We start from the raw sequence: 16,904 nt of genomic DNA, 5'->3' as shown, positions 1-16,904 counted from the left end.
CAGCCATGTAGTCCAAACAGGTCACTCAGTGGTAGTTAGTGGGCAGCTTGGTCGGGCCTGGACGGTCCCAGATGGCTTCACTCATTTGCCTGGTGGCTTGGCCGGAGTGGCTAGAAGGCTGGGCTCCACTGAGCCCTCTCCATTTATTCTTAGGGCATCTCCACATGGTCTGACGGGTAGGATGGTCTGATTTCTTACATGACAGCTCAGGGCTCAAGAGGGAATGCTCCTAGAGGCCAGAAGTAGACGCTGCAGTCACTTCATTGCTTCCATTGTGTTCCTTTGGTCTTGAACTTGCCCATGTTCAAGGGGAGGAGACATAGACCCATGTTTCAAAGAGAGAGAGGGGCCCTAAGGAAGCGTGACCATCTGTAAGTCAGTATGTTTCTCCAGGGTGGTGGCCTATGACAATGTTTATAAAGCTCCTGTCATGGTGACTGGCACAGAGCAGGTGGCCCTCAACCAGGAGCTGCCATTCTCAAGGGTTTCCCATCCTTATAATTACTGCTGCGACTATCCCACCCCCACCCACCCCCTCACCCTGCAGATGTGTTCTGCCTCCTGAGGGTGCCAGAGAGAGCCAGGCTTAATTAGGGTGAGGCTTTTAGTAATGTGCCTGCCCTCACTTGTCAGCTTCCTGGGAAGTCTCCGTAGACGCCCCTCCCTCCCTGAGGCTTGGGACCACCCATCTCTCTGCAGGCGTGGCCGACCTCAGCTTTGAGGCCGAGAGCCCTCTGGTGCCCCCAGTCGAACTCCTGGAGAGGCTGCCCAGCTATGACTGCCTTTGTCAAGGAGGCGGTAAGTCTGTGGGGTCTTGGTTCCTACGTCCTCTTCCTGGGGCTTCTGCTGATTGGGGGGACGTCTCTGGAACAGGCCAGTGCTGGGGTAGCCCCCCTTTCCTCTGGGGCCTGGGAAGGCCCTTGTCACCGTTGGGAGGGAATGGGAGGACATGGGCACAAGCCCTGTGTCCGCGAGCATCCCGTGACCATGACCCTTTAAGACAGAATGATGCTGATCTGGGAACCGTCATTCTTTTCTCCGTCTGCTCCCCCTCACACTCGGCCCCTCTTTCCTGCTTCCACCACAGGTGTCCGTTCCTTTGAGCGAGTCCTGACTCCTCCCTCTCTTCCAGGGCAGCAGATCTTCTTCCCGCCTTTGGAGGCCCCACGGAGACCCCAGGAGCAAACATGCTGGTCCTCGTTCCTGGAACACAGGTGAGCTGCAGGTGTGACCTGGTGACCCTCCCGGAGCCATCGCACAGGATCACGGGGGGTGAACTGCTCCATCCCCCTTGCCCCCAAGGGCCCCCCTGGGGGGCATCAGGGTCCACAGATCTCAACCCCAACAGCCCATCAGGATCCAGACCCGGATCAGATTCTCCAGGGACGGGGCCTGGGAATCTGTATTTACCATGCCCTGCAGGCTGCTTGGCTACCAAGCCAGAGTTGAAAACCATAGTTGCAAACTATGGCCCTGGGGCCAAACCCAGCCCACCGCCTGGTTTTGTGAATCGAGTTTTATGGAACACAGCCCTCTCCTCTGTTTTACTTGCTGCGTTCCCACTGCAACAGCAGAGGTAAGTGGTTGAGACACTGACTAGATGGTCCGCAAAGCCTGAAATATTTACTCTCTGAATCTTTACAGAAAAAGCCGGCTGCTCCCTGGAGAGGCCCACGCCCTCCTTGTTTTGCGAGGACTGGGGCAGAGTTCCAAGGTCACAGCCAGCTTTGTGCCCAGAGAGGGGGGAGGCTGGAGCGCCTCCCCTCGGCCACCTCTCCTCCCTGTTGGGAGGGAATGGGAGGGCATGGGGCACAAGTCTTGCAGCCTGCAGCCTCCCACAGGCAGCCAGGTCCTGGGGCTGGAGACACAATGCACATGAGAGGGGCTGACCACGGGAGCTGGGCTGCTGTGGAGAAACGCATGAAGATGTGAGCGGGAGGAAGGAGGAGAGGGCTCCTGCTCACCGGAGAGGTTGGGGCCAGAGGGCTTCCTGGAGGAGGGGACCTGACAGCTGGGCCTCAGGAGAGCTTTGTAGCAGGAGGGGGAGGTGTCCAGAGAGCAGGCCGAGGAGGGTCTGCCTTCCCCTGGCCATGCTCTGGTCCAGCTCACGGTGAGTCATGAGCTGTGGTCGCGCCGTCACTGGTTCCTGGCTGGTTCCTGGCTGCGGTCCTCCCGTGAAGGGGCTCACAGCTCCTCTGGTTGAGGTCAAGCTCCCGAGGGCAGGGACCTCACTAGCCCCACCTCCTTAGCTGTGATGTCTTCTCTGGCTGTCCATTTCCTCATCTCAAAATGGCATAATTCATCTTTAAGTATTTTTTTATTTTTATTTCTGAGATTCTATCAACCGACTCCTGAGCTCACACTTGAGCTAACACAGTGTTACTGTCCTTCCCGCACCCCCCCCCCAACATCGGTTCCCAGGGACCCCTTTGCTGACACACCCTCCATCGTGGGACTCCTGAGTGCTTTCCCGCCCTGGGGCCGGTGAGGGCCTCCCCAGACCCCTGCCTCTCTGCTCCATCCCCAGCAGAGTCCCTCTGGTGACAGAGGAGGTGGCGCGTGAAGCCCTCCTCAGCTTTGTGAGCTCCAAATGCTGCTATGGCCGCTCAGCCGCCAGCGACCTGGTCATCCAGCAGATGAAGCAACAGATACTGTGCCGGGTAAGGGGCCGGCCTGGGGGGCCGTGTGCAGGGTAAGGGGCCGGCCTGGGGGGCCGTGTGCAGGGTGAGGGGCCAGCCTGGGGGGCCGTGTGCAGGGTGAGGGGCCGGCCTGGCAGGGACTGGTTAGAGCAGGGATCTGGGGGAAAAGGCCTCTGCATAGCTGTGTGGCCTTGGGCAAGTCCACTGACTTCTCTGGGTCTCCGTTTCCTCACGTGAGAAAGGAGGAGCCAGGTGATGTCCACGATACCTTTCTGGTGTGTGACTCTGTGGACGAGGATCAAGAAGGATCATGGCTTCAGGCAGATCAGCTCCTCCAGGGGGGACCCTCAGGGCAGCGGATTCCAGGGGCCTCCATCTGTCAGAAGGCAAATGCTGCTCCAAAACTTGCCTCATAGAACATCCCTCGTATAATGAAATGGGGAACGGAAATCACCCCGTTGTGGGCCTGTCAGGGAGACTCCCTGGGCCCACTGACCTCCCTGCAGACGTGCCGGGGCAGCTGGGACAGAAGTCGCTGGTGGCAGCCTGCTCTGAGCAGCCCCTGTGCGGTGTGTGGGACCCCTGGTTTCCCCACTTTTTGCACAATGCTCCGTATTCCTATGGCCAGGAGTGTGTGAGTGGACATGATGTCTTTTTCTCTACAGTATCGACTGGAGACTTTCAGCGAGTCCAGGATAAGCGAATGGACATTTCAGCCCTTTACTAGTGAGTTGTCTGAAATGAGTGTCACTGAGAGCAAGCCTGGCAGCAGCTAGTCTGAGCACTAACCTGGAAGGAGATGCTCTTCTGCTTGAGCCTCGGTTTCCCCGTCCCCTGTAAAATGAGGGGGAGGGCTTTCATGGCAGAGACTTACTTCCCCGTGCTGGTCTTGGCACTGCTTGCTGTGCAGAAAGCGGTTAGCAGAAGGTCCTGAGAAAGCCTTGCATTTGCCTTTGGCCACAGGCTGGTGCTGCCACGGGGGAGATGGCACAGGCAGCGTCTGCTGTCCCCCAGGCTGCCCCAGGTCCCCGTTCACTGAGCCAGCCCGCCTCCTGCCGACCCTGCTAAGGCTCTGGGTTCTGTCTGGGAAGCCCACACCCTACCTGTTTCCTCTGCTGACCCTTTGTGTCATCCCTCAAGACTCAGCTCACAAGTTGCCTCTTTTATGAAGCCTTTCAGCATTTCTTCTCCCACCACTTTGGTCCCCAGAAGAATTAGTCGTCTGGGATTTCAGAGCCCTTTATGCGATTCTTGGCCAAAGTGCTCACCCTTGGGTTTAGCTGTATCTGTTCCCTTGAACAGAAGAGGAAGAAGCCGGTGGGGAGGAGACAATAGTGGTGACAGCTCTTGTGTGTTGCGCCCCGGCATGTGCCAGCCTGTGCTCGCACGCCGATGCCGTCTGTGTCATGGTCACTGCCATCCTCTGGTGAGCGAAAAATTTCCCCATTTTAGAGATGAGACCGTGGAAGGTCAGAGAGGTTAGGTAACGTGTCTAGTGTTACCCAGCTTGGAAGTAGAAGAACCAGGAGTCAAACCCAAGACCCTTCAACCCTAAAGCTTGGGTGCTTCACTACGAACTCCAGGGGGGCCCGTATCTACCCCTCCTGGTAGTGCCGGGGTCTAGCCTATGCCTGGCACCACAGGAAGGCTCGTGCTGTTTGGTGACTAAATGGAAGCTTATCCCAGCTGCTGCCTGCTGTCTTACAACAATCGCTTCTGTGTCAGACCACGCAGTCGATGGGCCGAGAAGAGGGACCTCCCCCCAGCTCTGGGACATCAAGGTCCAGGTTCCCCCGATGTTCCAGGAGGAAACCAGGAAGTTCCAGGTCCCTCACTCGTCACTGGTCAAGGTAACACCCGCTTCTCCCGGGCTGGTTTCCCAGAGACTGTGGGTTTCCTGAAACATGAGCCTTCTAGAAAGGAAGCCCCCAACCCGGGCTGCTGGTTTATTTCTGGGCCATCTGTTCACACAGCAAAAGGACGGTCCCATTTACAGAAATTGTCTCCAGCTTTGAATAGTGAGCATTCACATTCCTACACCCTCTGAGTGTTTGTCCGCCCCCCGCCCCACCCCCTGTGGCCTGACAGTAAACGGATGGAGTGAAAATGTCTGGAAGTTAGTAGGGGAACAGAATTTAACTTCTCTCCTGTTTCACAGGCACTTAATCATGCCACGAAGCAAGGGTAACCTAACACATGACAGGAGCACGGCTGAGACCCTTCATGTGGTGTCTCAGCTGATTACCTGTCTTGTCTCCACTGCGGACCTGGAGTCAAGCCTGTGGTTTGCCCGTGTGTTTTCCTAGCGCTGTGAGGTGGAGGACGCCGAGAGCTAGCCCAATGGAGTGTTCCGTTCTTTTCAGCAGTGATTAAATTCCAGTAGCTAGCTCGGGGCCGTTCACAAAAATGCGGTCCATTTTTACGGCTCCTGTTCCCAGAGCCCCCTTCGCCACTCAGTGGGCGAAGGACCCCGGCCTTTGTGGCTCAGCCTGGGCGTGAGTTAGGACGTGGGACTGGGAGAGCAAGTGTCCTTCACAGCACCCAGGACAGACCCGGCTGGGCTCTGAGGATCTCCTGGGCTTGGCATTCAAGGCCCTTGGGAATCCTGGTCAGTGGGAAAGGCCATCTTCTCCCTCTGGCTCTGAATGTCGGTACCTCTGTTTGGGATGGTGACATGGGGGTGGGGGTGGGGGTGGAGGTGGTGAAACGGCAGGTGACTGAGAAACTGGATCCAAGGAAAGTGTTTCTCCCTCAGGAATGCCACAAGTGCCACGGGCGGGGACGCTACAAGTGCAGCGGCTGCCATGGGGCCTGCATGGTGAGTCTTGTGTGGCTGATGGTAAGTGTAGTGTGGGCGGAGGAGCTCTCTGGGGGCAGAGGGCTGGGCTGGGGGCCTAACAGTGGCACCCCAGGCAAGTCATTCCCCCTGGCCGGACCTCTGTTTTCCCACCTGTACAATGGGAAGGTTGGATTCGGTGGTCTCTATTGGCCTTTTTCACTTGGGTGGTTTATGATTTTAATTTTGCTCTTTTTTTCTCATCCATCTATGAGCATTCATTGAGTACCTGCTTGGCACTAGGCCCAACAAGAGGACTAAGGCCTGGGTCCTGCCCACCAGGCCTCCCTGCTGTGGGGGAGGCACAGTGACTGGCACTTGTAGTACAGAGTGATGGGAGCCGAGAAGGTCACGTTCATAGGGCTCCCAGTTTCTGAGGGCGACTGTAATAGATCACCACCAACTGGGTGCCTCAGGCATTTATTCTCTCACAGTCCTGGGGGCTGGAAGCCCAGCATCAGGGTGTCAGCGGGGCGGTCCCTTCTGGAGGCTTGAGCTCTGGGCAGCTGCTGGCACTCCTGGGCGTCCTTGGCTTGTGGCTGCATCCCTCCAATCTCCGCCTCCGTCCCCCATGGCCATCGCCCTGTGTGTCTCTCTGTCCTCCTGGCCTCCTTATAAAGACACTGGTATTGGATTAGGGCCCACCTAGTCCAGGATGACCTCTCTTAACTAATTAGTCTGCAAAGACTAGTGCCGAATGAGGTCACATTCTGAGGCTCTGTTGGGTGTAAATTTTGGTGGGGGGAGAGGTGGGACACTGTTCCACCCCGGACAGGCCCCTAAGCACACAGCCAGGCTCTGGTGGCATCAGCCTTCTTTGCATACACTTCCAGGGCTACTAATGGTCCCAGGAGTCCTACCAGGCTCCTCACGTGTTCTCAGCTCTCCCATTTACACCTAATCCTCTGGGCACATGCTGACCACTGTCACTCTGAGCTGTGTCTCCCTCCATCCTCCCTCTGCCCGCCTGCCACTCCACCCCGTTGCTGCCCTCCTTCCGCCTGCTGTGTGCTCACTCCTCTGCCCGCCTGAGCAGCGTGTGGGGCCAGCTGTGGCCACGCCTGCCCAGTCTATTCTGTGCCTTCACTCCTGCTGTTCACCTCCTCCCTGAGGTCATTTCTGTGCCTTTCTCCACCCTTGCTCCTCTGCTCCTCCTCCTCCTCCCCCTCCTCTCTCAGGCTCCCCCTGGAGTGTCCCTGGCGCCCACTCTGAGCCACCTTGGGAGCGTTGCCTGAGTCACCTCTGGGGGCCTCTCCAAGATGAGACCCCGTGTCCAACACCAGCTCCCTCGGCCAGCCTGCCCCTCTCCCTGCTCCCTTTGGCCATGGCTGCTTGGTTAGGGGACAGTCCCTGGGATCACGGGGATTAGTGAGGAGCAGGAGAGGCTGCTGCCCCGGGGATGGAGGACGTAGAGTCCCTGAAAGCCTCTGGAGGGGTCCTAAGATACACTCCGTCCCACCCCCCATTTTCCAGGGGGAGGGGTGGAGGCCCAGGGAGGGAAGGGGCTGCTCAGAGTCACCAGACGGGGATTTGACCACGTCTGGGATGCTCTCTGCCCCACTTCCCTGCATGGCCAGGGGTACTGAGGCCTGTGTGTCCGCAGGTGAGGTGCCCCTCCTGCAGCGGAGCCAAGCGCAGAGCCAAGCAGCCTGGGAGGTGCCAGCTGTGCTCCGGGTCGGGCAGGCACAGGTAGGATCAGGTCTCCCTGGCTTTTCACTGTCTGCCCTTTCGGAAGGCGACCAGGCACCCTGTCTGCCTTGTCATCCTGTGTCCCAAGGCTCTGTGAGTAGTAGGTGCTGATACGTATCTGTGGAGCGGTGGGCTTTTCTGGAGGGAGGCCTGGTATTTCTGGACAAGACTGGAACTCATCCAGCAATGGGTCAGGGAAGGAGGGGAAAGGAAGGAAGGAGACCTGTTCCTGCTCACGTCGGAGGTGGGGGGAGTGGACACAGAGAAGCAGCCAAAGCTGAGATTCTTAACTCTCTGAGGGCCTGTGAATGGAGGAGTCCAGGAAGGTTGGTTGATTGACTAAACAACCAGCAAAGCTGCATCTCTGCTCACAGGGCTTTGCAGATAGCGGGGCATTGCATTTTGTAAATCGTGGCCTTTAATGTATTTATAAATCTTTAAAGGGAAAAAGAAAACCATGAGGAGTGAAATTATTCAAACTTGTGTTGGTTAAAGATACTTTTATCTCATTAAGGCCCTGGCCGTCCTTCTAACAAGCCAGATGGTGAAGCTTTAGTTGACCTGCCCCCTGTGACTAGTATAGAAGGTTTTTGATGGGGAAAGAAACTCAGGTTTCTTTCATTTACAAGTGAAAGAAATCCAGTTCAAACTGGCTTCAGCAAAAACGTAAATGTATAGTCCTACCGAACAGAAACGTCCAGGAATAGATTTCTGGGAAGGCTTCAGGTACAGCTGGATCCAGGTGCTTAAACAGTCTCATCAGGAATCTGTCTCTACTCCGCACTATGCTTTCCTTTGTGATGGCTTTAGTCTCAGGCAGGCTGTCTCTTGTTGTGGCAGAGGGGACCATCAGCAGCTCCACGCTTAGTAATCGCATTAGGAAAGGATGTCCCTTTTCTGAAAGTTCCCACAAAAGTTCTAGGGTGGATCTCATGGCATTTCCCTGCATCATGTGCCCATCTTTGTATCAGCCACTGTGGCCAGGGAGATGGACAAAGCTGGTCACAGAAGGGTGGGCAAGCCCAAGAACCCTAGAGACGGGGTGGGAGAAGGGGGGTCTCCACAGGGAATTGGGGCACTGCCACCGGAAGAAAGAGGTCTGAATGGTGGGAAGGTAGAAACAGTCCCCCTCCATGAACAAGGATTTGGGGTGGGGCCCCCAGCAGCCACCAGGGCCTAGGAGTGTCTGAGTGGTACTGACGCTGTGTCCCTCTCAGGTGCAGCACGTGCTCGGGGAGGGGGAACAAGACCTGTGCCACCTGCAAGGGGGAGAAGAAGCTGCTGCACTTTGTCCAGCTGGTCATCGTGTGGTACGTGGCGGTGTCTCCGTGCGTGGCCCTGTGGGACGTGGCCTGGACTGGTTTCTGCAGAGAAACCATATGGTTGGGGCTTTTCACACAGTACAGGGACCCATGGGGGGTGGGGGGCATGGGGTGGGGAAGGGCTTAAAGCTCCCAGGAAAAAGGAGAGAGAGATCCCTGGGAAGAGGTGGCAGAGGTGGCAGGCTGCTGGCGGGCTTTAGAACGGACCGACTTCACAGTCCGACATCACCACTTCCTAGTGCCGCAGCCTCTCAACACCTGGTGTCCCCGTCTGTGTCCTAAATCCCCAGGTGGGGGAACGCTCCAGGCCTTAAAGGGTTCTTCTGGTGGGCACTTTGCTAGGCCCGCTCAGGGAAGGATGAGCTGAGCTGTGGGTACCTGCCTGGTTTCCCAGTTCACAGCTGGACGTGCTGGGCCCAGGGAGGTCAAGACCTTCCCAGGTCCCCGCAGCCCAGGCCTGCCTGAGCCCACACCCGGGTTCTTGCCGCCCCCGTGCTCTTCACCTGCAGGAAGAACAGCCTGTTTGAGTTTGTGTCCGAGCACCGGCTGAACTGCCCCGGGCAGCTCCTAGCTAAAGCCAAAGGAGAGAACCTCTTCAAGGATGAGAACACGACGGTAAGGAGGGTTTGCAGGCACCACGCCAAGCTACGCGCCTCTCTGGCTCTTCTGGCTCTTCTGGCTCTCTGTGGGCGCCGCATTCATTTAGATCAGGGTGGGCTCGTCCAGCCCTTTACAGCCCGTGAAATCATGTGGTCTGGCCCTGGCCAGGCATTAGGGGTGAGTTAATTAAATGTTTGCCCTAATACAGCAGGCTAACTTTTAAGTTGGTAATTCTGTATGGCCCTCGAATGATGTTATACATATCCAATGGCCCTCGGCAGAAAAGAGGTTCCCCACCCCTGCTCTAGAAGGGCAGGCTGGGAGGGAAGAGAGCAGCCTGGTCAGGCCAGAGGCCTCGGGGACCCCACGGGGCCAGGCCTCCTTGAATGTCACCTACCAGGCCCTTCCTCCCTTTTCCCTTCCTCCCTCTTCCTCCTCCCTCCCGCCACAACCTTCGGGACCCTCCTTCCTGGGCACTGGGGATACTGTCCAGGACATCCCTGCCTCGTAGATGTCATAGTCTGGGGAGGGAGAGATGGTAACCTGCAGCACAGTGTCAGAGACAGTAAGGGTCAGTGAGAAACACGCAGCCAGGTGAGGAGACCGGAAGGGTAGGGTGTTGTTTCAGCACCGGGGGTCGGGGGTGGGACAGGGAGGTGACAGTGGGGTGGATCAGGTGGCCGTGGGAGCGAGGGTGTCCGGCAGAGGGAACAGTTCACAGAGGCCTTGCAGAGCGGCAGGGCAGGGCGCCGGAGGGCAGAGAGCCAGGTGGAGCGAGGAGCTAGGACTCGCCCTGTGCCAGCAGCCAGGTCAGGGAGGGCCCTGTTTAATAATAAAGTTTATAAGTAAAGTTTTATTGGAACATAGCCATGCCGGCTGGTTTAGGTATTGTCTGTGGCTGGCTTTGTGCCGTGAGGGCAGAGTCAAGTACAGTGGGGCCTTGACTTACGAGTGTCCTAAGGAGTTTTTTGAGATACCAGCTGTCTCTCGGCAGATTTTTTGCATTGAGTTGAGAGAGTAATTTGAGTTAACGAGCTCCTTAACGAACTCCTTAATGAGCTCGGTCTCCGAACGAATTAAACTCATAAGTCAAGGCTCCACTGTAGTTGGGACAGAGGGCGATGGCCCCCAGAGCCTGCAGTAATGCGACGTGGCCCCTTCCTGTGGGCCTTGGCGGGAGCTGGGCCGCGTGGGGGGCCTGAGCGGGGTCCTCGTGCTGTTTGCTCTGAGAGGGCCAGGTGCTCAGCCTCCTTTTATTTCTTCTTTCTTTGTTCCTCTCTTCTTTATCGTATTGCGACCTTTTTAGCTTGGCTTCTTTCACTCTGCCATATGCATTTTTAAAAATTGAGATATAATTGACATATACCACTACATTAGCTTTTAGGTGTACAACACAATGACTGGATATATGTACGTATTGTGAAATGATCGCCATGAGAAGTCTAGTTAACATCGGTCACTGTACAGTTACATAATATCTTTGTCTTGTAACAAGAACTTTTAAGATCTGTTCTCAGCAACTTTCATATGTCCAGCGCAGCATTATTTACTACAGTCACTACATTGTTTGTAGTAATGTAGTCATTTACTACATTATTTACTACACTGTTCATTACATCTCTGGGACTCATTTTATAACCAGAAGTTTGTGTCTCTTGACCTCCCCTCACCCCCTTCCTCCACCCCTCACCCGCCCTGGCAACCACCAGTCTGTCCTCTGTATCGGTGAGTTTGGTGGCTTTGCTCATTAGATTCCACATACAAGTGAGAACACACGGTATTTGTCTTTCTGTCTGACTTCACTTGGCACAATCCCCTCAAGGTGGCAGTGCCAGGTCTTCCTTCTTTCTGTGCTGAGCAGTATTTCTCAGCCTGTTTCTCGGCCTCATCGCTGCCTTTCCTTCAGGCTCCTGGCAGGCGCCTTCCCTCTAGGGCAGTGGTTCTCAACCTTGGCTGCACGTTAGAATCACCTGGGAATCTTTTTAAAATCCTGATTTCTGGGCCTCATCCTCCGGAAATTCTGTTTCTTTGTTACTAATGTCGTGGCCCCACCCCTTAACAAAGAAACAGAATTTCCGGAGGATGAGGCCCAGAAATCAGGATTTTAAAAAGATTCCCAGGTGATTCTGATGTGCAGCCGAGGTTGAGAACCACTGCCCTAGGAACGCACGCCCCACCTCAGGCAGCCTCAGGGGCTTGCTGGGGACCAGCGGGCTGCGGCGAGGAGTACTGTGTCTACAGCCCCCTGTTGGTGGCATTCCCAACAGAATGTGGGTCCTCAAGGGTCCGCAGGCTTCACCCCACCCGCTTGCTGCCTGGCCTCCCTCAGGCCCTTCCCAGTTGGGCTGGCTCCCGTCCACCTGAAGTCCATTGCCAGGGCTCCAGGTGCTGGCACTTGGTCAGAGCGGCGAGGTGGTGCGTCTCTCCTCAGGTGTACCCCCTGGCGGACTTCCCGCTGCGGGAGATCTCGCTGGCCTCCCAGCGGGGCATTGCCCAGCACAGCGCCGCCACCCTGGCCTCCAGAGCCCGCGTCCTTCAGCAGGTGAGCGGGCGGGGCCGGGGCTGCTTCTGGGGCCAGGAGGGGGCTCCCGGGTCCCCTAAGGGAGGAAAGGGATGTTCCCTCTGCCGGGGGCTCCGTCCTGAGAAGGCAGGGAGGGAGGGTGGCAGGGGAGGCCCAGTCTGAGGAACACGAGGTGGACTGGGGACTGAGCTGGGGCCAGTGTGGCCGGGGGCAGTGACGGGACAGGACACAGTCCATGGTGACAGGTTTGGATTGTTATCCTGACAGGAAGCTACTGCAGGGTTTCAAGCAGGAATCTGGCTCAGTGTGATTTTGATCCAAACCTGCCCAATATTCAGACCGGAAGGGAAATCTCAAATCCAGGGTGGTAGGTAGGGTGGGAACCCAGTGCCCTGCCCCTCAGGGCATTTCCCAAGTCCCAGCCTGTCTTCCCCAAGCCTCCCAGGGCAGGGGTGGCGGCCGGGGCTAGGGTTGCCTTGGTGCTGAATCCCAGTGGCCAGAAGATGGCAGTGGTGCCCGGCGTGTCCCCAGGAGCGGCTTTGGGCAGCTGGCTGGAAGCTGCCAGAGGGAGGGTGCGGGTTTGGACAGGGAATGCCCAGCCTGGGCCAGTTCTGTGTAGGGGATTGTTGGGGGGCCTGAGTCTGGCAGAGTGTGCTCAGATCCTGGTTCTTTTGCACCCTAACCTGGCCATGGCCACCTACTCCTCCTCTTTGAAGTTGGGTTTCTCACCTGTGGAAAAAGAAGTGCTAAAACGGCCTCATGGAGGTTTGTAAGGATGAGACAACTTTCTTTTTCTTTTTTTTAAAATTGTATTAAATTTATTGGAATGACCCGTTAATAAGGTTATCTAGGTTCCCAGTGTACAATTCTAAATACATCTGTATATTGATTGCACTGTATGCTCACCACCCAGTCTAATCGCCTTCCATCACCATGTATTTGATCACCTTTACCCTCTTCAACTTCCTCCCCTTCCCCTCTGATCATCACCATACTGTTGTTTGTGTCTGTGAGTTTTTTATTTGTTGATTTCAGTTTTATATCCCACATGAGTGAAATCATGTGGCTCTTGACTTTCTCCACCCGACTTTTACGCTTATCATGATGTTCTCAAGATCTATCCATGTTGTCGCAAATGGCAGCATTTCATCTTTTCTTATGGCTGAGTAGTATTTCATGTACATGTACCATCTTCTTTATCCAATCATCTACCAAAGGACACATTGGTCATCTCCATGTCTTGGTCACCGTGAACAACCTTCTGTACCAAAATGTCAAGGGAGGTCTTTTATTCCCAAAGTTATTAGTTGGAGACCAGCTTCTGGCATATGGAGAAATCTGTCTCACAGTCTCATTTGGTCGTCTCAGCAACTCTGTGACAGAGAAGTTTTATTCCCACTTCACAGATGAGGAAACTGAGGCCCAGATAAAGGAAGTGTGAGATCCCACAGAATGCTTCGTGGAAAACGCACACCCTGACTCTGATCCCCTTCTGCCGCAATGTCATGCCTCCCCCAGCTTCCCCCCACTGTAGTAGGGAACATTTTCTCAAGCCCCCCGCCCCCAGCCTGCTTCACCCTTTCCCCAGGGCCCTGAACCACTACCTACAGCAACAGGACTTGGGCTCTTTACTTAAGGAGGGGAAGTAAGAGGGCCTGATCCTGGGCCAGCCACGCCACCTCCCTCCTTGCTTGAGATCCCCAAACCTGAGTCTTGGGCAGGGGAAGAGCCAGTGCGGAGGGACTTAGGGGTTTTGACATAAAGCCTGGCCCACAGGATGTCCCCAGGAACACTTCGCTTCAATGATCAGGGGTGACTGTGCTGGGTCAGCCGCATCCGCAGTTGTCATAACAAAACAGCCCCAGAAACTAATGGGGGTGGGTCCTCAGAGGGAGGCCAGCGTCCTCACCCAGGGCGGCGGCTTGTCCCATTCAGGACCCCTCCATTTTGGAAGGTTGTTGCGTCACTGATCAGAGAATGAGGGGCTTTAGGGCCACGCTGTCGGGGGGAGTGTCCCAGGCTCTAGGTAGAGGAGGATGCTGCGGAGAGATGTGAGCGTGGAACAGGTCCAGCTGTGGCGAGGAGATGGGGCTTGACCTCAGATCTTCCAAACCGGAAATCCCATGAGCCCATGGGCCTCAGTTTCCCCATTTGTAAAAGGAGGGGAATATTTGAGACTTTTCTCAAAGGAGGGTCGATGCAAAACCATGGTAAGAGAGGACGGGGTCTGAGAAAATAGCCTGAAACAGCCTACCAAACTTTGGAGTTTCTTTGGTGTCAATGTTTATCTTGAAATGCAATTCAAATTGTACAATCCACTCCCTAATATGTCCATGACTTTTATAATATAAAAATGTTTAAAATGACTTTATCCTCTACTTTTCTCCCTCCCCCCCCACCCCCATCTGAAATTAATGTCCTGGAAGATGTCCCATTCGGCACTGACTCTCCGTGCATCCCTTCCTCCCCCGGGATGCCTGTGCCTCCACTGCATGGAACCTAGAGTCAGAGGTTCGGCTTGGGCCTGAGCTTAGCATTGATGGAGGAATGTAGTGGGAGATACAGCTAGAAAGGCAGATTTCCCCAAAATGCCGACTCCAGAGCAGGGACTGCAGCCCACAGGTGGTGGGGAGCCCCCGACAGCTCTTGGACAGGGAGCGACTTGGGCAGGACACTGAGGCTTTTCCCGGCCAATTGTCTCCTCAGCGCCAGACCATCGAGCTGGTCCCCCTCACGGAAGTGCATTACTGGTACCGGGGGAAGACGAACGTCTACTACATCTACGGCACCGACCACAGAGTGTATGTGGCGGACTACCCCGGGCGGTACTGCTGCAGCTGCACCGTCATCTGACCCGGCTCGGCTGGCTCTCCCCTCCACCCGCCCCTCACACTCACCAGGGAGGGCCCCCGAGGCTCTGAGCTCACCCATCAGTGGCTTCATTGGATGTCTCTTACCAACGCTGGCGTGTCTGTCCTTCTAGAAAATTCACCTTACCATCTGCCAAGCACAAGTCATTCCGGAACTCCTCTGGGGGACTCCGTCCTGTGTTTAACCTGCAAGAATGCAACTCCACACAATCCTTTCGGACAAACAAAGCGAAGGCAATGCTGACTGCGTGTGGGGTTTGCTTTTGCTCTTCCCTGGGTCAGGCATTCCCCTTCTAGTGCGAGCCTTTGCCAAGCCGAGTGTCACTGACGTGTTTAAAGATGCACACGAATCGGCTGCCCGCATGCACACCAAGGAGTGCACTTCGGCACAAAGTGCCTTTATGTCCTAGAACTTGACTTCCCGTCTGTGGGGCAGGAATTCAGACATGGCCATCATGGGATGGTTTATCTCTGCTGCATGATGTCGGGGGCCTCACCTGGAAGACTTGAAGGCTGCGATGGCTCACGGGCAGGGGGCTGAAGTCACCCGAAGGCTGGTCACCAGAGATCTGGTGGTTGACGTGGCTGTTGGCTGGGACCTTGGCTGGGCTGTCAGCTGGAGCACCTATACGCAGCCACTCTGTGCAGCCTGGGCTTCCTCACGGCACGGCTGCTGTAAGGCTCAGTGCCCCTCACAGGTGCCCGACGGAAGAAAGTCTGTTCCCAGCGGGGAGAACAAACGTGCTGTGTTGGATGGACGGAGGGTACACGCTGATCTCTAACGTGTGCCTCTGCGGGGGCAGATTTGGGAGAGTGATTTTTGGATGCATGCAGGTTCTTACGTCACGTGCCGCCTTTAGAACCTGTCCACTGAGCAGCACATATGCACCCAGTCACGTGCAGGAGCTCCCAGCTGGTGCTGCCAGGCGGGGTGGGTAGAGGGGGTGCCCTGCACACTGAATGCCCAGGTGGCTTTGGAAGGGTGTGGGGGCTGGGCAGGCCACTGTGCACCTGGCTGTGGGTAACCAGAGGCCCCTGTCATGTTACCACTCCTGCCCCTGACCTGGAAGGGGATTGCTGTACCCTGAGAGGGCCAGGCTATACCCTCACTTGACTCCCAAGCTCCTGTCCCCAGCCCTTGTCCCCCAATGGGGTGGGAGGACGTGGACCCAGCAGGCCTGGTGGGAGAGGCCATTCCCAGGGCATCATCATCCAGTGATAGGCAAATGAGCGCTGCCTTCTCACCCGCCACTCCCAGGCCTGGCTCCCAGTCTTCTGCTCAGGGTGTCACTGTTTCCTGTACTCTGGGGGGCTGAGGGGCTGGGGGACTGGCTAACAGGAGGAGCAGGGCTCAGGGAGGCAAAGGAAAGTTGATTTGACCCCAGAGCCCAGCAAACCTTCCAGGATCAGATGCTGCCCCCAGCCAGTGCCACAGGCTCTGCATGGGGGGGAGGTCAAGGGCAGGATGAGGTGCTCCCTTACATTGGGGGTACACTCTGAACTGTGGGGACAGAGCCTGGTGGTGGCAGGGGAGACAGGGAGGGTTCCCCCAGGCTTTCCACTTCCTCTTCCCTGGAAACCCGGAAGCTCTGTGTGCTCTGCCTGGAGGTTCTGGCTCCGGCCGATAGGGAGGCCAGCCCCCCTTCCCTGGTGTCCCCACCCCACCTTCCTGGTCTCAGAGGGGGTGCTTGTGCCCCAAGGGGCCTGTACAAATGGAGGGGACGGCTGTCATGATTACAAGTGACACTGTTGGCGCTTGGTGGCTGGAGTCCAGGAGAGCTGATGTCCCCCAGGCCTGGGGACTTCCCAAGATGAAGCGCCTCTCCACATCTCCACATCTCCCAGGACTTGCAGAAACCCCACGACATTCGTGCCGAACTTGGTCAGACAGACTCTCATCAACCACCCCTGAACACAAGGCGATGTTTATGTAGAACCAACCTCTCTGGTTTTCCTGTCTCGTTTGAAAAGCTTCTGATCCTCTCCCTGCCCTTCAGTCCACACCTGTAGCTGATGCCGTCCGGGCGCCTGCGCACCCACAGACTGAAATACACGTGTTGAAAATCGCCTTCTCTCTTCTCCTTTATCGTTCACTTCGGGCATTCCATTGCCTTTTTAAAAAACGGTGTGTAAATGATATATTATGTCACAGTATATCACATGCAAATGACACATGCATGTCATTTCAGGATAAATAGGGACCATGCTAACGGTGAGGCCCAGTGGGTCGGACACACTGTTGGCCTGTGACCCAGTGAGAAAAGCTAGCGGGAATGAGTGGGTCCAAAGGGGCGCTGTTCCAATGGAGGCCGCGGAGCCACAGCCACGGCCCTCCGCCCCCACGGTCCCGGCCGAGGCAGCGCACCCGGGTCCTCAGTGTTCTCTGCTTTATGCCTTTGCTGCAGCCGGGATGTGACTGACCTGCTA

The 16,904-nt window shown here is 56.1% G+C and overlaps 1 protein-coding gene across 3 annotated transcripts in view; it reads left to right on the top strand.

Annotated features, from left to right (window-relative positions):
* Positions 1-16,492, top strand: part of SSUH2 (ssu-2 homolog) — a 31,842-nt gene extending 15,350 nt beyond the window's left edge. Inside the window, exons 2-12 of one of the 3 annotated variants that reach the window (XM_059663412.1) lie at positions 700-798; positions 1,133-1,214; positions 2,531-2,660; positions 3,305-3,365; positions 4,365-4,489; positions 5,395-5,457; positions 7,079-7,164; positions 8,382-8,474; positions 8,996-9,101; positions 11,518-11,628; positions 14,314-16,492. In XM_059663412.1, the coding sequence (XP_059519395.1) occupies positions 700-798; positions 1,133-1,214; positions 2,531-2,660; positions 3,305-3,365; positions 4,365-4,489; positions 5,395-5,457; positions 7,079-7,164; positions 8,382-8,474; positions 8,996-9,101; positions 11,518-11,628; positions 14,314-14,460 (1,103 nt within the window). In that variant the 3' untranslated portion in view covers positions 14,461-16,492. Of the gene's footprint in view, positions 1-699; positions 799-1,132; positions 1,215-2,527; positions 2,661-3,304; positions 3,366-4,364; positions 4,490-5,394; positions 5,458-7,078; positions 7,165-8,381; positions 8,475-8,995; positions 9,102-11,517; positions 11,629-14,313 lie in introns of all 3 variants that reach the window. The other 2 variants (XM_059663410.1, XM_059663413.1) reach the window with 2 other exon arrangements.
* Positions 16,493-16,904: the final 412 nt, after the last annotated feature.

Source organism: Myotis daubentonii, chromosome 14 (assembly GCF_963259705.1).
Source record: "Myotis daubentonii chromosome 14, mMyoDau2.1, whole genome shotgun sequence".
Lineage (NCBI taxonomy): Eukaryota > Metazoa > Chordata > Mammalia > Chiroptera > Vespertilionidae > Myotis > Myotis daubentonii.
This window is presented reverse-complemented; position numbering and strand designations above follow the sequence as displayed.